The sequence below is a fragment of the Microtus oregoni genome, unplaced genomic scaffold, assembly GCF_018167655.1.
Source record: "Microtus oregoni isolate MIOR12 unplaced genomic scaffold, Mior012 000097F_ref0000449, whole genome shotgun sequence".
NCBI classification, from domain to species: domain Eukaryota; kingdom Metazoa; phylum Chordata; class Mammalia; order Rodentia; family Cricetidae; genus Microtus; species Microtus oregoni.
The window spans coordinates 3,128,662-3,146,273 of NW_024544710.1; the positions used below are offsets into that span (position 1 = coordinate 3,128,662).

At 39.0% G+C, this 17,612-nt stretch overlaps 1 protein-coding gene across 1 annotated transcript in view; it reads left to right on the plus strand.

Moving 5' to 3' along the window:
- Nucleotides 1-17,384, plus strand: part of LOC121442853 (phosphorylase b kinase regulatory subunit alpha, skeletal muscle isoform-like) — a 139,479-nt gene extending 122,095 nt beyond the window's left edge. Inside the window, 5 exon segments of the mRNA XM_041644506.1 lie at nt 3,021-3,071; nt 8,481-8,651; nt 11,540-11,593; nt 15,105-15,305; nt 16,023-17,384. Of these exon segments, the coding sequence (XP_041500440.1) occupies nt 3,021-3,071; nt 8,481-8,651; nt 11,540-11,593; nt 15,105-15,305; nt 16,023-16,196 (651 nt within the window). The 3' untranslated portion in view covers nt 16,197-17,384.
- The last annotated feature ends 228 nt before the right edge of the window (nt 17,385-17,612 follow it).

Genomic DNA, 17,612 nt, shown 5'->3' on the forward strand with positions numbered 1-17,612 from the left:
CTTCCACTGCATGCACATGGTACACAAATGTATATACAGACAAAATACTCATATGCATAAAACACAAATAAATCTTTTTAAAAATGGGGGCCAGAAAGATGTCTTAGTGGGTAAGAATACTTGCTGCCAGGTTCAGTTCTCAGTACATCCATGGTGGCTCACACCTGTCATTAACTGTAGTTCAAAATATCAGGTGTCCTCTTCTGGCTCTATAGGCATCAGGAACACATAATACTACAATATGTACATGCAGGTAAAACATGCATACACATAAATTTTAAAAATATATTAGTTACAGGTGGTGCACGTCTTTACCCCAAGTAGTCAGGAGGCAGAGGCAGGTGAATCTCTTGAGTTCAAGGCCAGTCTGGCCTACAAAGAGAGAGTTCCAGGACAGCCTGGGCTACACAGAGAAACAATGTCTCAAAAAAAAGGTACTAGAGAGGATACCAGATTAGATGAAGGCTTTGTTTTTAATCTCTTTTGGCAGGGTTAACATGTGCAAAGCCCTGGGTTTCATCCCAAACACCATAAAAATAAATGACAGGATGGTTTTATGAGATTTTAACACAAAATAGGCTTTCTAACTACTATAGGAGAGAACCATTAAATGATACATACATATGAAGAGGAGGAACAGCTGCACAGGACTAGGAATCAATAGGAGTCACCAAACGATATGGCCTTTCACTGTAGGAAACACTGAATGACTTAGTGCATTAGTCAAAGAAATACCTAATAGCTTTTAAAATTCTGGGAAATCATGGTATTTTAAAATGTCCAAGTTGAGAAGGTGCTAATTTAATCCCTTCTAGTAGCGCTACTTTTTTACCATTTGAGAATTTTGCACGTGCATATAGTACATTTGATCAAGTCTGATCCTCAGTCCTTCCCTTCCACCTTCTCCATGTGCCCCTCCACTCTCCTCTCACAACTTCATGTACTATGTTTTTCAAACCCATTGAGTCTACTGAGTACTGCTAGTGGGGCGGGGGGTTGTATGGCTGTCTACTGAAGCATGAGCAGCCTTTTAGAGGCCCCATCCATAAAGGGAACTGATGTTTCTTCCCCCAGCAGCCATCAACTCCCGATAGCCCATCTGAGAGTGGAGTTTCTGAGCCCCTCCCTTTCCACGCTTAGATTTTGGCAGACTTGATTTTATGCATGGTATGAGTTCATGTGTGCAACAGCTGTGCCAGTTCTGGAAAGCCCTGTTCCACGGTGTTCTTTAATCTTTCCACTCTCTCTTCTGCAGTGATCCCTGAGTCTTGAGAGTGTATATATAATATAGATGTCCCATTCAGGGCTGAGCACTCCACAGTCTCTTATTCTCTTCATGAGACCCAGATGTGGGTCTCTATATTAACCACCACCTACTGTAAAAAGAAGCTTCTTGCACTAATCTTGGAATGAACATGAGCACTTAGGGGGTAGTCTGATGCTATGTCCATTTAGACGGATGACGGTAGTAAGTTCTCTCCTAGGGCCTATGACCTAAAGACTATACTTGCAGAGATTATTTCTGTACTTATTAATAGCACTTCTTTTTTTTTTTTTTTTTTGGTTTTTTCGAGACAGGGTTTCTCTGTGGTTTTGGAGCCTGTCCTGGAACTAGCTCTTGTAGACCAGGCTGGTCTCGAACTCACAGAGATCCGCCTGCCTCTGCCTCCCGAGTGCTGGGATTAAAGGCGTGCGCCACCACCGCCCGGCCTTAATAGCACTTCTTAAGAAAGACTTAAAACCCCTTCTGCTTTCAAAGTGGAATTATAGTAGCCTACACATTAAAAATATCCTGGATAGAAGAGGCAAAACAGATATTTTGTTTCTTTTAAAAGGGGGCCCTGAAGTCATTCAGGAGAATATGCCAGTGCTTGAAGCCTACTTTTGAAGAAAACTTGAGTACTTTTCTTAAATATCCTCTGGCGTTCATATTTTATACAAGGAACGATTGTAATAAGAAGATGGTCTGGAGAGATGGCTCAGTAGTTAGCAGCACTGGCTGCTCATCCAGAGAACCTGGGTTCAATTCCCAACACCCGTATAGTATTTTACAGTCTGTTACTCCAGCCTCCGAGAAGCTGGCACCTTTTTCTGGCCTCTATGGGCACTGTATGCATGTGGTACACAGACATACATGTATGTGAAATACATTCATACTCATAAAATAAAAATATCAAAAATAGCTTAAAAGAAAAAAGGAGCTACTCTGTTTTTAACAAGTGTTCATGTTACAGTTTTTGCCAGGAAATTTTAATTACCTGAATTTTTTCCTATTTGAGAGTGGAAAGGTCAGCTTTAGTGCTGAAAAGTTCTTCATCGATGTGATTAGTTAGTGATCCTAGTTTGGGTTGACAGTGACAATAGTTTGGGGGTTTGTTTTGTTTTCTTGTGACAAGGTCTCTCTATGTAGCCTGGCTGTCCTGGAATAAACTCTGTAGACCAGGCTGGCTTCCTACCTCTGCCTCCAAAGTTTTAGAATTAAGGGCATGTAACATCACACCCAGCTCATATTATAGTTTTTATAGATGTCCAGTATTATTATAAATTCTTTATGTGACTGGAACTCAAAAGTCCGTGATGCCAGCTAGATGAAAATGATGGTAAACTTGACCTTTCCAGCTACTTGAGGGTTTTCTCCTACATATTTACTACCTATAGGCCTTCAAAGGGGCCCAAATTGTTAGGGCGATAATATAGAGGACAGAGAGACTAGATTGTCATTACTTTCTTATTTTATAGCATTGTTTTTCATCCTTACCTGCCCATCTGGTATTTTGTATTTTTTTTTCTGCCAATTCCCAGTACTCTTAATTTATAGGTGAAGATATTTCAGGGTAGTTTTTACTTATTTTATTCTTTGCCATGGCATTTGAAGTAAACATATTTTATTGGCTCTTTTATAACATGCTGGATAATTACTTAAATTGTCTGTAGTTTAATAATATTAATAATTTTTTAAACAAATAATTATTGTCTTGCCTCTCTCTTTAAATTTTTTATTTTCTCAATTTCTTTTATAGACCAGTGGTGGTCATCCCTCTGGTGTAGATTTGATGTCACCGTCCTTTCTGGTAACTAATCTTTTGTTATGTCATGTTACATCCACAAGTGCTTTGATATGCTGTTATATGGATCATAAGAAAGTATTTGAGTATATACAAAAAAACAAATTAGGGACTGAAGGAATGGCTCAGTGGTTAAGAACACATGTTGCTCTTGCAGAAGTCCTGGGTTCCATTCTCAGAACCCCATGGTGGTTCACAGCCATCTTTAACTTTCAGGTACTCCTGTGGTATGATTCATACACATAAAATAAATCTAAAACTAAAAAATCAATAATTGAAAACAAATTGATCTTGAACTAACATGACTATAGATCAATTCCATATAAAAGGGAGCAGTCTATTTCTTTCCTGATAAGGTAGGAAAGGGAGTTCAACTCCAACCTCTTTTTTATTTCAGAAAAATAATCAATTAAAAAGTTTTGTTATGTATATATTCATCCTTTGAACTGATGAAAGTGTGCATCAGACAGTGGACTAGACAACATCAACATCAGTTTGTAATGTATTTGAAAAAACCCTGTCTCAAAACGATGTGCTAGACTTTGTTGACTCCCATGGGAAGCCTTACCCTCTCTGAGGAGTGGATGGGGGGCGGCGTGGAGGGAAGGTGGAAGAGCTGGAGGAGAGGAGAGAGTGGGAACTGGGATTGGTATATAAAATGAGAAAAGATTGTTTTATTAAAAATAATTAATTTTCAAAAAAGAAAGTAAAACCAAATTTTGGTCTGTATCCTAGTGATAGTGAACTAGAAAGACTGGGCTAAGCCCCAGCAGTCTGTTCTAATCCGCTCTTTAGGGGTTCTGATGCACTTTTAAATTTCAAAGTTACTCTAAGAAGTAATTTACTTAGTAAATGTGAACTAAATGCCAACTTTATGTCATACACTGGAGATATAGCATTGAACAAAATGGAAATGACTCGACGAAGCGCACAATTTAGGAAGATTCTTTTCTAAACAAATTTTTTGATTTTTGTTTTTTCTACTTTATTAGAACATAAGCTATGAAATAATGAATTTGATTATGACATTTTCTTGTACATATAAGGTACTTTTATCATCTACATTTGTCTGGTTTAAATTATAACAAGTTATGATTTAATTTCTCCCAAACTGAAGAAATTTAGAAGAGATCTATTGAAAATATTATTTTGAGTAACTTTAAGCAAATACCCAGCATTAAATAAGGAGGAGTTTGCCAGCTCTGTGATTTTCATGTTAATGATGACAGCATAAATGGATTTGGAAATTTAAAAAGAGAAGTTATTTTCTTGGAAAGTATTTCTATAATCCTTTATTTTGTGTTTATTTCTGAATCTAATCTGTCAAATAATCACTTTAACCAATGAATTTCCTCTTTTATTTAGCATAATTTTTCAGGGTTCTTTATATTGTTATAAATATTGCTATTTTATTCATTTTTATTGCAGAATGATAATCATTGTATTGTTACACCACATTCTCTTTATCTGTTTGCTCATCAGTTGATGGGTATCTGAATGGTTTTATGCACAGTGTTGCTATTAACCTTTATGTACAGATTTTTAGGTAGGTATGTGTCTTAGGGTATTTATTGCTGTGATAAAACACCATGCCCAAAAGCAATTTAGAGAGGATTATTTAAATTTGCATCACAATTCAATCACAGTCCTTCCTTGAGGGAAGTTAGGGCAAGATTTCAAACACAGCAGGCACCTGGAAGCAGAAGCTGCTGTAGAGGCCAGGGAAGAAAGAGCACTGCTTACTGGCTTTCTTCCCATGGAGTGTTCACCCTGCTTTCTTACATAGTTGAGGACCACCTGCCCAGGGCTCGCACCACCCACAATGGGCTGGGCCCTCCCTCAATCCCTAATTAAGAAAATGCGTTATAGGCTTTCCTATAGCCTAATTTTATGAAAGCATTTTTTTAATTAAGGCTCCTTCTTCCTGAATGACTCTATCTTGTGTTGAGTTGACACAAAATTAACCAAAACTGTGTATTTTCATTTCTGTCAGAGTATAGTTATGTTTCCTGTCGCTGTGAAAAAAATACCTAACAAAAGTACTTACATTCACATATATACATATATAAACACTAATGGATAGATAGGATAGACGCATATAAGAGAGGACATGCAGCATTTGTATTTCTGAGTTTGGGTTACCTCAATAATTTCAAGTCATATATATTTCCTACAAATTTTCATAATTCATTTTTCTTTGCAGTAAAGTTCCATTGTGTGTATGTTCCATTTTCATTATTCACTCATCCCGTTACCCTGCTGTGGTGGCTAGACTAGCAATAAACATGACTGTACAAGTTTATGGTGGGATGTAGAATCCTTTGGTTAGATGCTCAGAAATGGTATAGCTGTGTTAAATGGCAGTTGTCTTTTGTCATCTTTTGAGAAGCTGCCACAAGGATTTCCAAAGTACCTACAGTCAATAAAGGCTCCCCTTCCCCCACCAGATCCTTGCCAGAATTTATTTATTTATTTATTCATTCGTTCGAACATTTTTTTTTTGAGACAGGGTTTGTCTGTATATCCCTGGCTGCCCTCACTTTATAAACCAGATTAGCCTCGAACTCACAGAGATCCACCTACCTCTACCTCTCCAGTGCTAGGATTGAAGGTGTGCGCCACCACCATCATCAGACTCTGTTTTCTTAATGATAGTCAATTAGCCAGTGACTCAGAATGTCAAAGTAGTTTTAATTTGCATTTCCCTGATTCCTTAACCATTTTAAATTGGGCTTTTTACATTTTGGGGTTACAAGGATTCTTTTTATATTCTAAATACAGCATCCTTATAGAATATGTGATTTGCATATATTTTCTCTTTCTGTGGATTTCCTTTACATTTTTATTTATGTTCTTTGAAGAAGTAAAGTCTTCTGTTTTAACTTCCATTTTCTATTTTTTCTTATGTCATTCACATCTAAGAAATTGTTGTCTAAATCAATGCCACAAAAATTTAATGCTGTTTTGGACTATACACTATATTTTAACAATTTTATTAAAATAGCTTTAGCCCTTACATTTGGGGCTATGATTGTATTAGGAGGGGGAACTCCCTAAGACCATCTCCAGCCTCAGTAATTTACTAGGAGTCACAGAATTAATCACATAATCATAAAGGTATGATTAGTACATCAAAAGGATAAACAAAATCAGCAAAAGAAAAGGTACACTGGGTGAAGCCCATGGAAAACCACACAAGATTCTAGAGCGCTCCCACAGCAGAGCCATAGAGGATGCATTACAATCCCTCCAGTGCCCTGTCACAGCGTAAGTGCAGTGCTGTGAGCAGAATAGCTAAAGACCCAGCGCAGAACCCAGGCTCTTTGTTTGGGACTGGTCATGAAAACAGCCTCTGTCCAGCATATCCCCAAACTCCAGACTCCCAGGAGGAAAGCAGATGTTGGACATAAACTGCAGTGTTGACATAATCCCTCCCAAAGGCCACATTTCCACACTGCAGCCCAAGTGCCAGACCTGTAAAAATGACTTGCCAGAACAACATTCCTGTGTTCTGGTCTGCCTTGTTCACTCTATTTTTAACCACTCTCAAGGGCAGGCCCCATGGCAACATAAATGTACTCCATGAATGTTTTGGTTTTGAGTTTTTGGTGTTTTATTTTTCTGTAGATGTAATGTTTCGTTTGGTGTGGGGATTTTGTCTTACTCGCCTTTTGCTTGTTTTGATTTTCCTTTTTGTGGTTTTATTTGTCTCAGGGCTCTTTGTCTTTTTTCCCCCAAACAATTCCTTTGGGCTCTCATATTTGCATACGGTGTGCAAAAGCGTGCAGCTTCATTCTTTAGCATGTGGATGGCCACTTATTTAGCACCATTTGTTTCAAACACAATTTCTCTCCCTTCTAATGCTCTCGGAACTTTTAGTGCCTTCACTGTCGTCCATCGTGGACTCTTAACCCTCTGGAACCAGAGCCCAATTAAATGCTTACTTTTATAAGTTGCCATGGTCACAGTGTTTTATCATAGCAATAGAAAAGTAGCATACAGAGACTTATGTTAAAAGTCATAGACAGAAGTTAGATTAAAGCCGATAAACAGACAATGTCCTGTATTATTGGTATTTTTATCATTGCTACTCTGAATCACCAGAGTACTTTATAAAATGATTGTACATTTCCCCAGGGAAGAGCACAACAATTAATTATCCACTATCAAATGGTCAGCCCTAAAAACATACATTCGAGTAACTTTATACAGACTGAATAGGTTGTATTTTTTATTGATTTTGTTGAACTATGCATTTTTCTCTGCTCCCTTTACTTCTCCCCTCCCCTGCAACCCTCTCCAAGGTCCCCATGCTCCCAATTTACTCAGGAGATCTTGTCTTTTACTACTTCCCATGTAGATTAGATCCATGTATGTCTCTCTTAGGGTTCTCATTGTTGTCTAGGTTCTCTAAGGGATTGTGATTTGTGGGCTGGGTTTTTTTTTCTATTTATGTTTAAAAACCACTTAGGAGTGAGTACATGTGATAATTGTCTTTCTGTGTCTGAGTTACCTCACCCAAAATGATGTTTTCTAGATCCATCCATTTGCCTGCAAAATTCAAGCTGTCATTTTTTTCTGCTGTGTAGTACTCCATTGTGTAAATGTGGCACACTTTCCTTATCCATTCTTCAGTCGAGGGGCATTTAGGTTATTTCCTGGTTCTGGCTATGAGAAACAAAGCTGCTGTGAACATAATTGAGCACATGTCCTTGTGGCATGATTGAGCATCCTTTGGATATATACCCAAAAGTGGTATTATTGGGTCTTGAGGAAGGTTGTTTCCTAATTTTCTGAGAAATTGCCACACTGATATCCAAAGGGGCTGTACCAGCTTGCATTCCCACCAGCAATGCAGAAGTGTTCCCTTTTCCCCACAACCTCTCCAGCATAAGTTGTCATCAGTGTTTTTGATCTTGGCAATTCTTACAGGCGTAAGATGGAATCTCAGAGTTGTTTTGATTTGCATTTCTCTGATGACTAAGGATGTTGAACATTTCCTTAAGGGTCTCTCAGCCATTTTAGGTTCCTGTGTTGAGAGTTCTAGAGCAGGTTGTATTTTATATTTAGAATACATATATGTATATGATGACAATTAAAAAGAGGCCACCAATTTGAAAAGGAAGCAAAGAGGGACATATGGGAGGCTTTGAAAGGAGAAAATGGAAGGGGGGAATGAAGTAATTATACTATAATCTCAACAAATAAATGAAATAATTTTAAATGTTTATACAATGTTACAACCCTGCAAGCTGTAGTCACATCGTTACTTTGGCTTTCTCGTTTTATAGAGTATTTACTATTCTCTTTGCTATATGTTAGAGGGTGCAGGTTTTCAATTTAAAATATAACTGTTATGATACTTGAACATAGGGGCAGTGATCACTTTGGATTTACTTTTTTTCTTCTCCCAAGTCACCTGCAGCCTGTATTGCTGCAAGTAGTGGATCCTTTTTTACTGTGGATGGTCAACAGACATCTAAAGATAGTCGTCAAGGTCAATGGCTACGGCGGAAAAGACTAGATGGAGCACTAAATAGAGTACCAATCGGATTTTATCAAAAAGTATGGAAAATTTTGCAAAAAGTGAGTGTAACACAGTGTTGTTCTTTATTCCCCTCTTAAAATCATGAATCTGTCTTGCTGACATGTGGCATAACCATTACATGACAAAAACAGGAAAAATTGATTGATCACTGTGGCATTATTAATAATTTACTCTATTGTTCTTATTGTTGCAGTAGTATTTTTTCTTTTTCTTTTGTTTTCTTTCCCCTTTCTGGTATTTTTGAGACAGGGCTTTTCTGTAGCTTTAGAACCTGTCCTGGAACTACCTCTTGTAGACCAGGCTGGCCTCAAACTCACAGAAATTCACCTGTCTCTGCCTCCCGAGTGCTGGGATTAAAGGTATGAGTCACCATCACCTGGGGGTATTGTTTCTGAATAAGGTTTTAAAAATCAGAACCTCTCTGTTTGGGGTCATAGTTGAGCACTGTGAGATTTTGCACTGTATTTGCTGCCAGTCAATAATGTGATGCTGTGGCTCGCTTTCTTTGTTGTTATTATGAGAGTGGAAATGTTATTTGCAGCTCTAAGCTGTTCATATCCATTGTCACTACCAAAAGTAGGTGGAAGCAAGAATGGTGGCACATGCCTTTAGTCCCAATACTCCGGAGGCAGAGGCAAGTTGATCTTCGAGAAATCCTGTCTCGACAAGGAAAACAACAAACAAACAAAACAGTGAAGTATATGGGGAGTTTGCAGAAGTTGCTCTTACTGATATTTTTTCTTAGATGAAAACCACTAAAGTAATAAAAAGCTGCAATGATACTAGCAGTTAAAGAACACTCTTGTTTTATTGTTAATTTTTTATATTTAATCATTTTATATATGTGTGTGTATACACACACATACATACATACATGCATTCATGTGTGTGTGCATATGTGGTACCAACAGAGGACAGAAGATGTCATTGGGTCCTTTGGAACTAGACTTAGAGGAAGTTGGTTGTGAGCCATCATGTGGGTACTGGAGACTGAACTTGAGTCTTCTGCAAAAGTAGTAAGTGCTCTTAACCTTTGAGCCAACTCTCCAGCTCTGATTTATTTATTTGGAGACAGGGCTTTGTTATTGTCCAGGCTGGCCTCCAATTCAAGATCCTCCCACCTTAGCTTCCTGGAGTCCTAGGATTGCTGGCATGCACCACCACTCCAGGCCTAAATAAAACTCTTGGTGTGATTAATATTTGTTCCTGTTTCTAAAGCATACTTTATAAACGACTTGTAAGGGCATATCACGTCATTATGGTAGTGATAGGAGACGGCCAGTAAGACCATTAAGTTCATTGATTGGTCTCATTTATACAAATACAGATTGGTTTTTCTCGTCTGAGATGAGTCTCATATATCTCAGGCTGGTCTCATTGTAACCAAGGATGACCTTGAACAGATGCCCTGCCTTTACCTTCTGACTGCTGGGATTACAGTTGTGAACTACCATACTCATTCATTCATTCATTTATTTATTTTACCAAAATCAAAACCCAGACTTAGGGTCTTTTTTTTTAAGTTTATTTATTTATTTAGTATACAGTGTTCTGTCTACATGTATGCCTGCAGGCCAGAAGAGGGCACTAGATCTCATTATGGATGGTTGTGAGCCATCACGTGGTTGCTGGGAATTGAACTCAGGTCCTCTGGAAGAGCAGTCAGTGCTCTTAACCACTCTCTCCAGCCCCCCAGACTTAGGGTCTTAAAGTAAGAGATAGAACACATGCCTTTCCAGGCATGAATGTTACAATAATTCTAACATGTTTCAAAGCTACTAATTGTCTGTACAGAGATTACTTGAGTATGGAATATTGCATGTAATTGTCCAAAAGAGCCAATAAACCTGTCACTCATATGTGGTTGCTTTATATAGTGTTTCGGCATTTTTGGAATTTAAAGTATGTGATTAATAGAGTAAAGAATTTGAATGCATCTGTTGATTCAGGTATGGTGCTTCACACACGTACTTGAAGGCACTAGGGAAATGAAGGCAGGACTTCAGTGTTCAAGGTCAACCTCAGCCACATAGTGAATTTGAGACAGATTAGGTGACTTGTAACCACGTCTCAAATTATAATAATGATGATAATAGCATTTATTGAGCACCTACTGAATTCCAGACTCTGTTGTAGGTGTTCCTATGAGAAAAGTCTAAATAGCCAATAATTTCTGTTCTTGTGAAACTTATATTACTTATAATAAGTAATAAACAGTAAATATGTATTTAAAATGTTAAAAAGTGGCAGAAGAATAGGACAGGATAAGAGCATTAAGAAGGGACTCAACTACAACAAGTAGAAATGGCTCACGTACATTAATATCTACTGTGAGTCATGCCCGGCAGCCTCAGTCTCTTGAAGGCCTATCTGCTTTTTTAAAAGTGTGTGTGTGTGTGTGTGTGTGTGTGTGTGTACATGATCGTGCATGTGCGTACGCACACTATGGTAGGAAGCACATACCATAGCATACATGTGAAGGTCAGAGTACAACTTTGTGGAGTAGGTTCTCCCTTTCCTCCCTTGCTTGGGACTATGGGAGTAATCTCTTTTTATTGGACTTGCTTGGCTGTTGGCAAGGACTTTTTATCTGTCAAGTCATCTTGCCAGGCCTTGAAGGCCTCCTGGTAATGACTCTGGGACCTGCATGATACTCTTCTAGGTGGTCTCTGAATCTGGTGTCTAGTCTATCCCAGAAAGATTGACCCTGCCCACTCCACTACCCTAAGAAGAGGATGAACTATGGTAGTCCCATCCTAAATCTTGGCACTTAGAAATCATGAACCCGTTCTTGGGCACATGGACTACAGGACCTCCAGCTGGCCTGTGGTTGCTCAAATCATAACCTTATTAATATGAAGTCTCTCCTTCTTGCCTCCCAGCTCTTACTTCATCTCTGGTCATAACATGTTTTTCTACCTTGCAGTGTCATGGACTTTCTGTGGAAGGTTTTGTTCTTCCTTCTTCAACCACAAGGGAGGTAAGATTCTGTCCTTTACATATACATGATGGAAAGCTCGCCTGTCTGAAATATTTCAGTTATCAATTATGAAATTGATATTTATTGAATTTATATTATTGAAACTAAATATATCAGTTAGTTGTCAAAGAAACAGACTTATCCTTTTATGAATCAATTATAGTGGTATATTATTTGTGTTTTAATAAATAAAGCTTGCCTGAAGATCAGAGGGCAAAGCAGTCATACTAGTGAGCCATACAGGCCAGGCAGTAGTGGCGCACACTTTTAATCCCAGGACTTGGGAGATAGACACAGGGATCTCTGTGTCAAGGTCACCCTGGGCTATATGAGATTGAATCTATCTAAAAGAGAAACAGAGCTCACACAGCATTTGGGATCACACACTTTTAATCCCAGCACTAAGGGGGTGGAGAAAGGAGCAATATGGCTGGGCAGAGAGAGGAATATAAAGGGGAAGACACAGGAACTCAGTGGAGTCTGAGCATTGTGGTCTAGAGCACTGCAGGATCACCCCTTTGTCTGAGCCTTGGTAGAGGTAAGATCTCTCTAGTGGCTGGCTGCTTTGCTTTTCTGATCTTCAGCTTGAATCCCAGTATCTGTTTCTGGGTTTTTACTACTCATGCTGCAGTCAATTGACTATAAAATGCATGAAGGAGGTAAAAATGGAATGGGAATATTAGACAATAATAATATGGTTCTAGTTTTGCTGAGCGAGCATGAGGACTTGAGTTTGCATCCCCAGCACCCATGTAAAATAAAAATGGGCATGGCTGTGCAAGCCTGTAATGCCAACTCAGATGTAGTGACAGGTGCATTGCAGGTGCTTGCTGGCCAGTTAGTCTAGCTGAAATGGAATACTCCAGGTTCAGTGAGAGACCCTGCCTCAAAAAAAAGATGGAAAACAATTAAGAAAAGCATCTCATTTCAGCTTCTGGCTTCCACATTTACCCACCTACATACATGTATATAACAGACACATACACACCATAAACATGGATAATTATTTGTTTTATTAATAAGAATAGCTTTTTGCAATGACTAAGTTTTTTCTACGTGAGACTGGAAGTTGGAGAAGGCAAAAAGGCTACAAACATAAGAATGAATGGCTTCCTATATTGTCTCATCTATTTCACCCCAACCTTTCTCCAATAGGATACTTGTAGACCTGTGCTGATATTGACATCTAATCATATTTTAGAGCAGTGGTTCTCAACCTTCCTAATGCTACCACCCTTTAATACAGTTCCTCATGTTGTGGTGACCCCCAACCATAAAATCATTTTTGTTGCTATTTCATAATTGTTATTTTGTTAGTTATGAATTATAATGTAAATATCTGTTATGTGACCCCTGTAGTAGACTTTCTTGGACTGCCAGCCCCCAAGTCATGGCATGGAGACTTATTATTAAGTATGAATGCTAAAGCCTTAGTTTATGCTTGTCCCACTAGCTCTTGTAATAACCTGTTTCTCTTCATCTGTGTTTTGCCTCAGGGCTTTTTACCTTTCTTTCATTCTGTATGCCCTACTTTCCATGCTTCTGCATCTGGCTGGCTGGTGGTGTCTGACTGGGTGGCCCTGATGTCTCCCTCTCTTTCTCCATAATTCTCATTCTTTCCCTACTTTCCTCTCCCTCCTCTATCCTCCCTCTCCCTCTTCTTTCCTCCTCCATCTCCGTCCTCCCACTCCCTCCTCCCTCTCCCGTCTCCATCCTCCCTCTCCTTCTTTCCTCCTCCGTCTCCGTCCTCCCACTCCCTCCTCCCTCTCCCTTCTCCATCTCCCTCTCCCTCTCCTTCTTCCCTCCTCCGTCCCCGTCCTCCCACTCCCTCCTCCCTCTCTCTCTTTCCTCCTTTCTCTTCCTCCTCTCTCTCCCTCTCCAGCCTAGATCTCTCCTCCTACTTATTCTCTCTGCCTGCCAGTCCTGTCTGTCTCTCTTCTGCCTAGCTATTGACTGTTCAGCTTTTTATTAGACCAATCAGATGCCTTGGGCAGGCAAAGCAATACATCTTTACACTGTTAAATGCAGCATAAACAAATATAACACACCTTCACATAGTTAAAGTAATATTCCACAACAGAGCCCTCCCCAAGGTCACTACCCACAGGTTGAGAACCTCTGTATTAGAGTAACTTTCTTTCCCAACTTAGTGAATTAGAGTTTCCAGAGAGGAAACTTGAGCATTTGTAATTTTTTAATCTATAGACTAACACTGATAAATAATCATGGTTGGAAGACATTGCCATGAAACACAGACACTGGTTATCAGATGTTTTGGTATTTTGTACTAACAAGCTAGGACTAGTAAGTTTAGAAAATATAAAATTCTCAAAAACTGGTGGTGGTGCCAGTATCAGCTGGATGTGCCAGGACTGAATGCTAGTGTAATGTCTTAGACCTCTACTGTTGCATACAAGCCGTTTGTGTAATAAAGAACGCCACACTGCCTGCGTAAACAGGTGTATTCTGTGCATTTAAACAGTGTTGAAATATTAATTGTAAAAATGTAAACCTAATACCTTTAGGAGTCTTCAAAGAACTTTCACATTATTTAATTTGATTTTTCAGTTCAATTTTGTAAGACACCTAAGAAGAGAATGTCTTTCTCAGAAAGTTTATAGATAAGGAAACAAGCTTAGAGATTTCCAAGATATGCAAAGTCATTTGCTCCTGATACAAGTTTTTAACCTGTCTTTAGACTCCAAATATACTTGCTTCTATAGAATATAAACAATACAATTTTACCAAAAAGCATTTCTCCATCTACTTTACCCCAAAATAACTGCAGTTAAAATTTTTTAAATTTTTAAAATGTGCATGAGGGTTTTGCCTGCATGTAGGTATGTGCACCACATGCATGCCTGGTCCCTGTGGAAGTCAGATGGAGTTGTAAGCCACCTGAAATGGTTGATGGAATTGAACTCAGGCTCTCTGGAAGAGCAATCAGTGCTCTCTTAACCACTGAGTCATCTCTCCAGCCCCATAACTGCATTTCTTAAGGTCCGTTTTATTCTAACAGTCTGTAGCTACTTCACATAATTCTACTCATTATATACACACACACACACACACACACACACACACACACACACACACATATATCATTTCAAGTTTGACTTCAGTGCTTTCTCTCTGGGTCATAGATTTAGTGTCATAAATAGCTTCATAAAGCCTCATGAAGTTACTATAGTATGTCATAATTTATGTATTTATTGCCATGTTTAGGTTATGTCAAGTTTCACATGTGTGACTGATGCTACCATAAACATTAGTACACATGGAGCTTTTTCTTCTCTGGATTATTTCCTTAGGACAAACTCCCATAAATGATATTCTGGGTTAGAGGGCATTGATACTTTTTTTTGGCATTGATACTTTTATGACTCTTGTTATACATTACCAGATTGTGCCAATTTACACCATTTCATTAAAGGGCTGCAGTTACCGGACTTTTTACTGCTTTTCAAAGAAAAGGTTTTCTAGAAATTGATTTTCACTTTTTCTATCACAGATGACCCCAGGCGAGATTAAATTCTCTGTCCATGTGGAGTCTGTCCTGAATCGTGTACCTCAACCAGAGTACCGCCAGCTTCTGGTTGAAGCTATCCTTGTCCTTACCATGCTGGCAGATATTGAAATTCATAGCATCGGAAGCATCATTGCTGTGGAAAAAATAGTACACATTGCCAATGACTTGTTCCTTCAAGAACAGGTAGGCTGCCTAATGTGATGCACACTGCAGTCACAGCATCTGGGAGTTGCAGGCAGGAGGATTGGCAGTTCAAGGCCAGCCTCAGCTACATAGTGAGTTCAAGACAAGATTGGGCTACATGATACCCAGAACATACAACAAATGTTTCCTTCTCTTACCCACTGTGAAAGAAGACAAAAGTATCCAAAATTTTCTAAACAGTCCTAGTTTTAAGTGTTCTGGGATGTTATCAGGCCACATATGAGAAAATATAAACCATTTTAGACATAGACTTGAGATTTAGAATGTCTACAGTGTTTGTGAATTCAGGTGGTTTAGAAAGAAATAGAACCAAATACTATATGGAGGAATACAAGCCAAAATCAGCAGTACTAGAAGGTGGAAGTCCCGGTGTAGTTCTACTGGGTTATCTCCAAGTGTTAACATTATTTCTGTTATTAACAGACATAAATCATTTAATCAATTATTGATATTTAATTTTCAAAAGTGCTTTATAATAGAAAATTCTAAGTAGTAATTAAAATAATTTAGAGTCTAGTGGCAAATGCCATGTGTAGAAATTCATATCCATCCTTCATAACCCTAAGCCCCCTCTGCTTATACAGCCAAAGAATAGGCAATGGGAAGGAAGCTCTGAGGTGTATTCATCAGAGTTTGGCTTGGTAGGATTGGTAACCTTTTCTTCCCACTGTTTTCCCATCTTTTAAAACCAAATAGAAAACCCTTGGCGCAGATGACGTCATGTTGGCAAAGGATCCTGCATCTGGCATCTGTACTCTTCTGTATGACAGCGCACCCAGTGGCAGATTTGGCACAATGACCTACCTCTCCAAGGCAGCTGCTACCTACGTGCAGGAGTTTCTGCCACACAGCCTCTGTGCCATGCAGTGAGGGCTGTGGGTTCTGGCTGCTGGAATCCTTTCAGCATCTGGTCCCTGTGTTGGTTGATTGTGCATGGAACTGAAATGTTAACACCTGACCACTCTCCATCCCTCCCAAGAAGAGAGAACTTTGCTGATAATCTCACTACTTTTGAAGAAAAGAACCCTCACTTGGAGACTCACTCCAGTGTAAAGGTTCAACTGGGTCTACAATCACTATCCTTGCTTCTTTTATGGTTCAGAAATGTCTGCATGTGTTTTTACTCTGTAGAACTGTTACCAGCTTTGTTTTCTAACTCCTTTTGAGGAACAGGTATTAATAAGTTATTCTGAAGCCCTTATTCTTATTTCTGGGCTTCCTTTCTTTTTTGTGTATATGAGTGGTAGGTCTTAATTGGGTCATTATTTCAAGAGAGTAGATGCTAAATTGTTGGATTTTATACTGCTGTAATTTTGAAATGTCTATTTTAAGTGCCTTAAGAAACACCAACACCAGATCATGGCTTCCTTCTTCACTCGAAGGCTGATTCATTTTGAGTGGTGAAATAGTTTCTTTGTCAAATATTGCCTTTTGATGTTGACCTTTCTATATCTGCCCATGTTGCCTGCTCTGTGGTGAAATATTAAAAAGTGTAAGCTCACATGTAAGTTTAAGGATTTCTATGTTAATACTTGAAGTCACATTTTATGAGGACTGATGCTACCAGGCACATATTTGAGGACACATGGAATAACCCAGAAAAAAATGGAGCCAGGAGCCCAATTCCAGAGAGGAAGGGAAAGGGGAGGTTATGCAGGTGGTGCTTTACACACAGGGAGTCAAGAGACCACCAGAGGCAAGTAGGTTAATCCTTGCTGGAGCACAGCCCACATACAACACAGAGAATAACTGAAGCCTTGAGCAAAGAGAAACCCAGCAGTCCAGTCGGAGCACCTCTTTCCTGTTCTTTTGTTCTCCACCTCACCTATTCACACCCCGCCACACTCAAATCTCTCCTTCTCATCTCCCTCCTATCCCATATCTGTTCTTCAATTCTTTCACCTATGTTTGTTTTCACTTCTCAGTTATACTACTTATATCCTTTAATCTTGGTATCTGTGGCCAAATATCTATTCTTATACATATTTCTGTGTGTTTGTAATGGTTAAATAATTGTATTTTGAGTGTGTCTGTCCATCTCTACATTTAATGGATTGAATAACCATGTGGATAACATTGCAAACCAAGCCTGGTCATACTCATTGCTAATCTGAGAACTTGAGAGGCTGAAGCAGGAGGATCGTGAGTTCAAAGCCAGCCTGGGCTACAAAGCAAGCTCCAGGCAAGCCTCAGTATGAGACCCTGTCTTGAAACATTTTAAAGCATGGGAGCTATGCAGCTGGCCTCAGATTGACACACAAAGGATCGCAAAAATATACCTTCCAT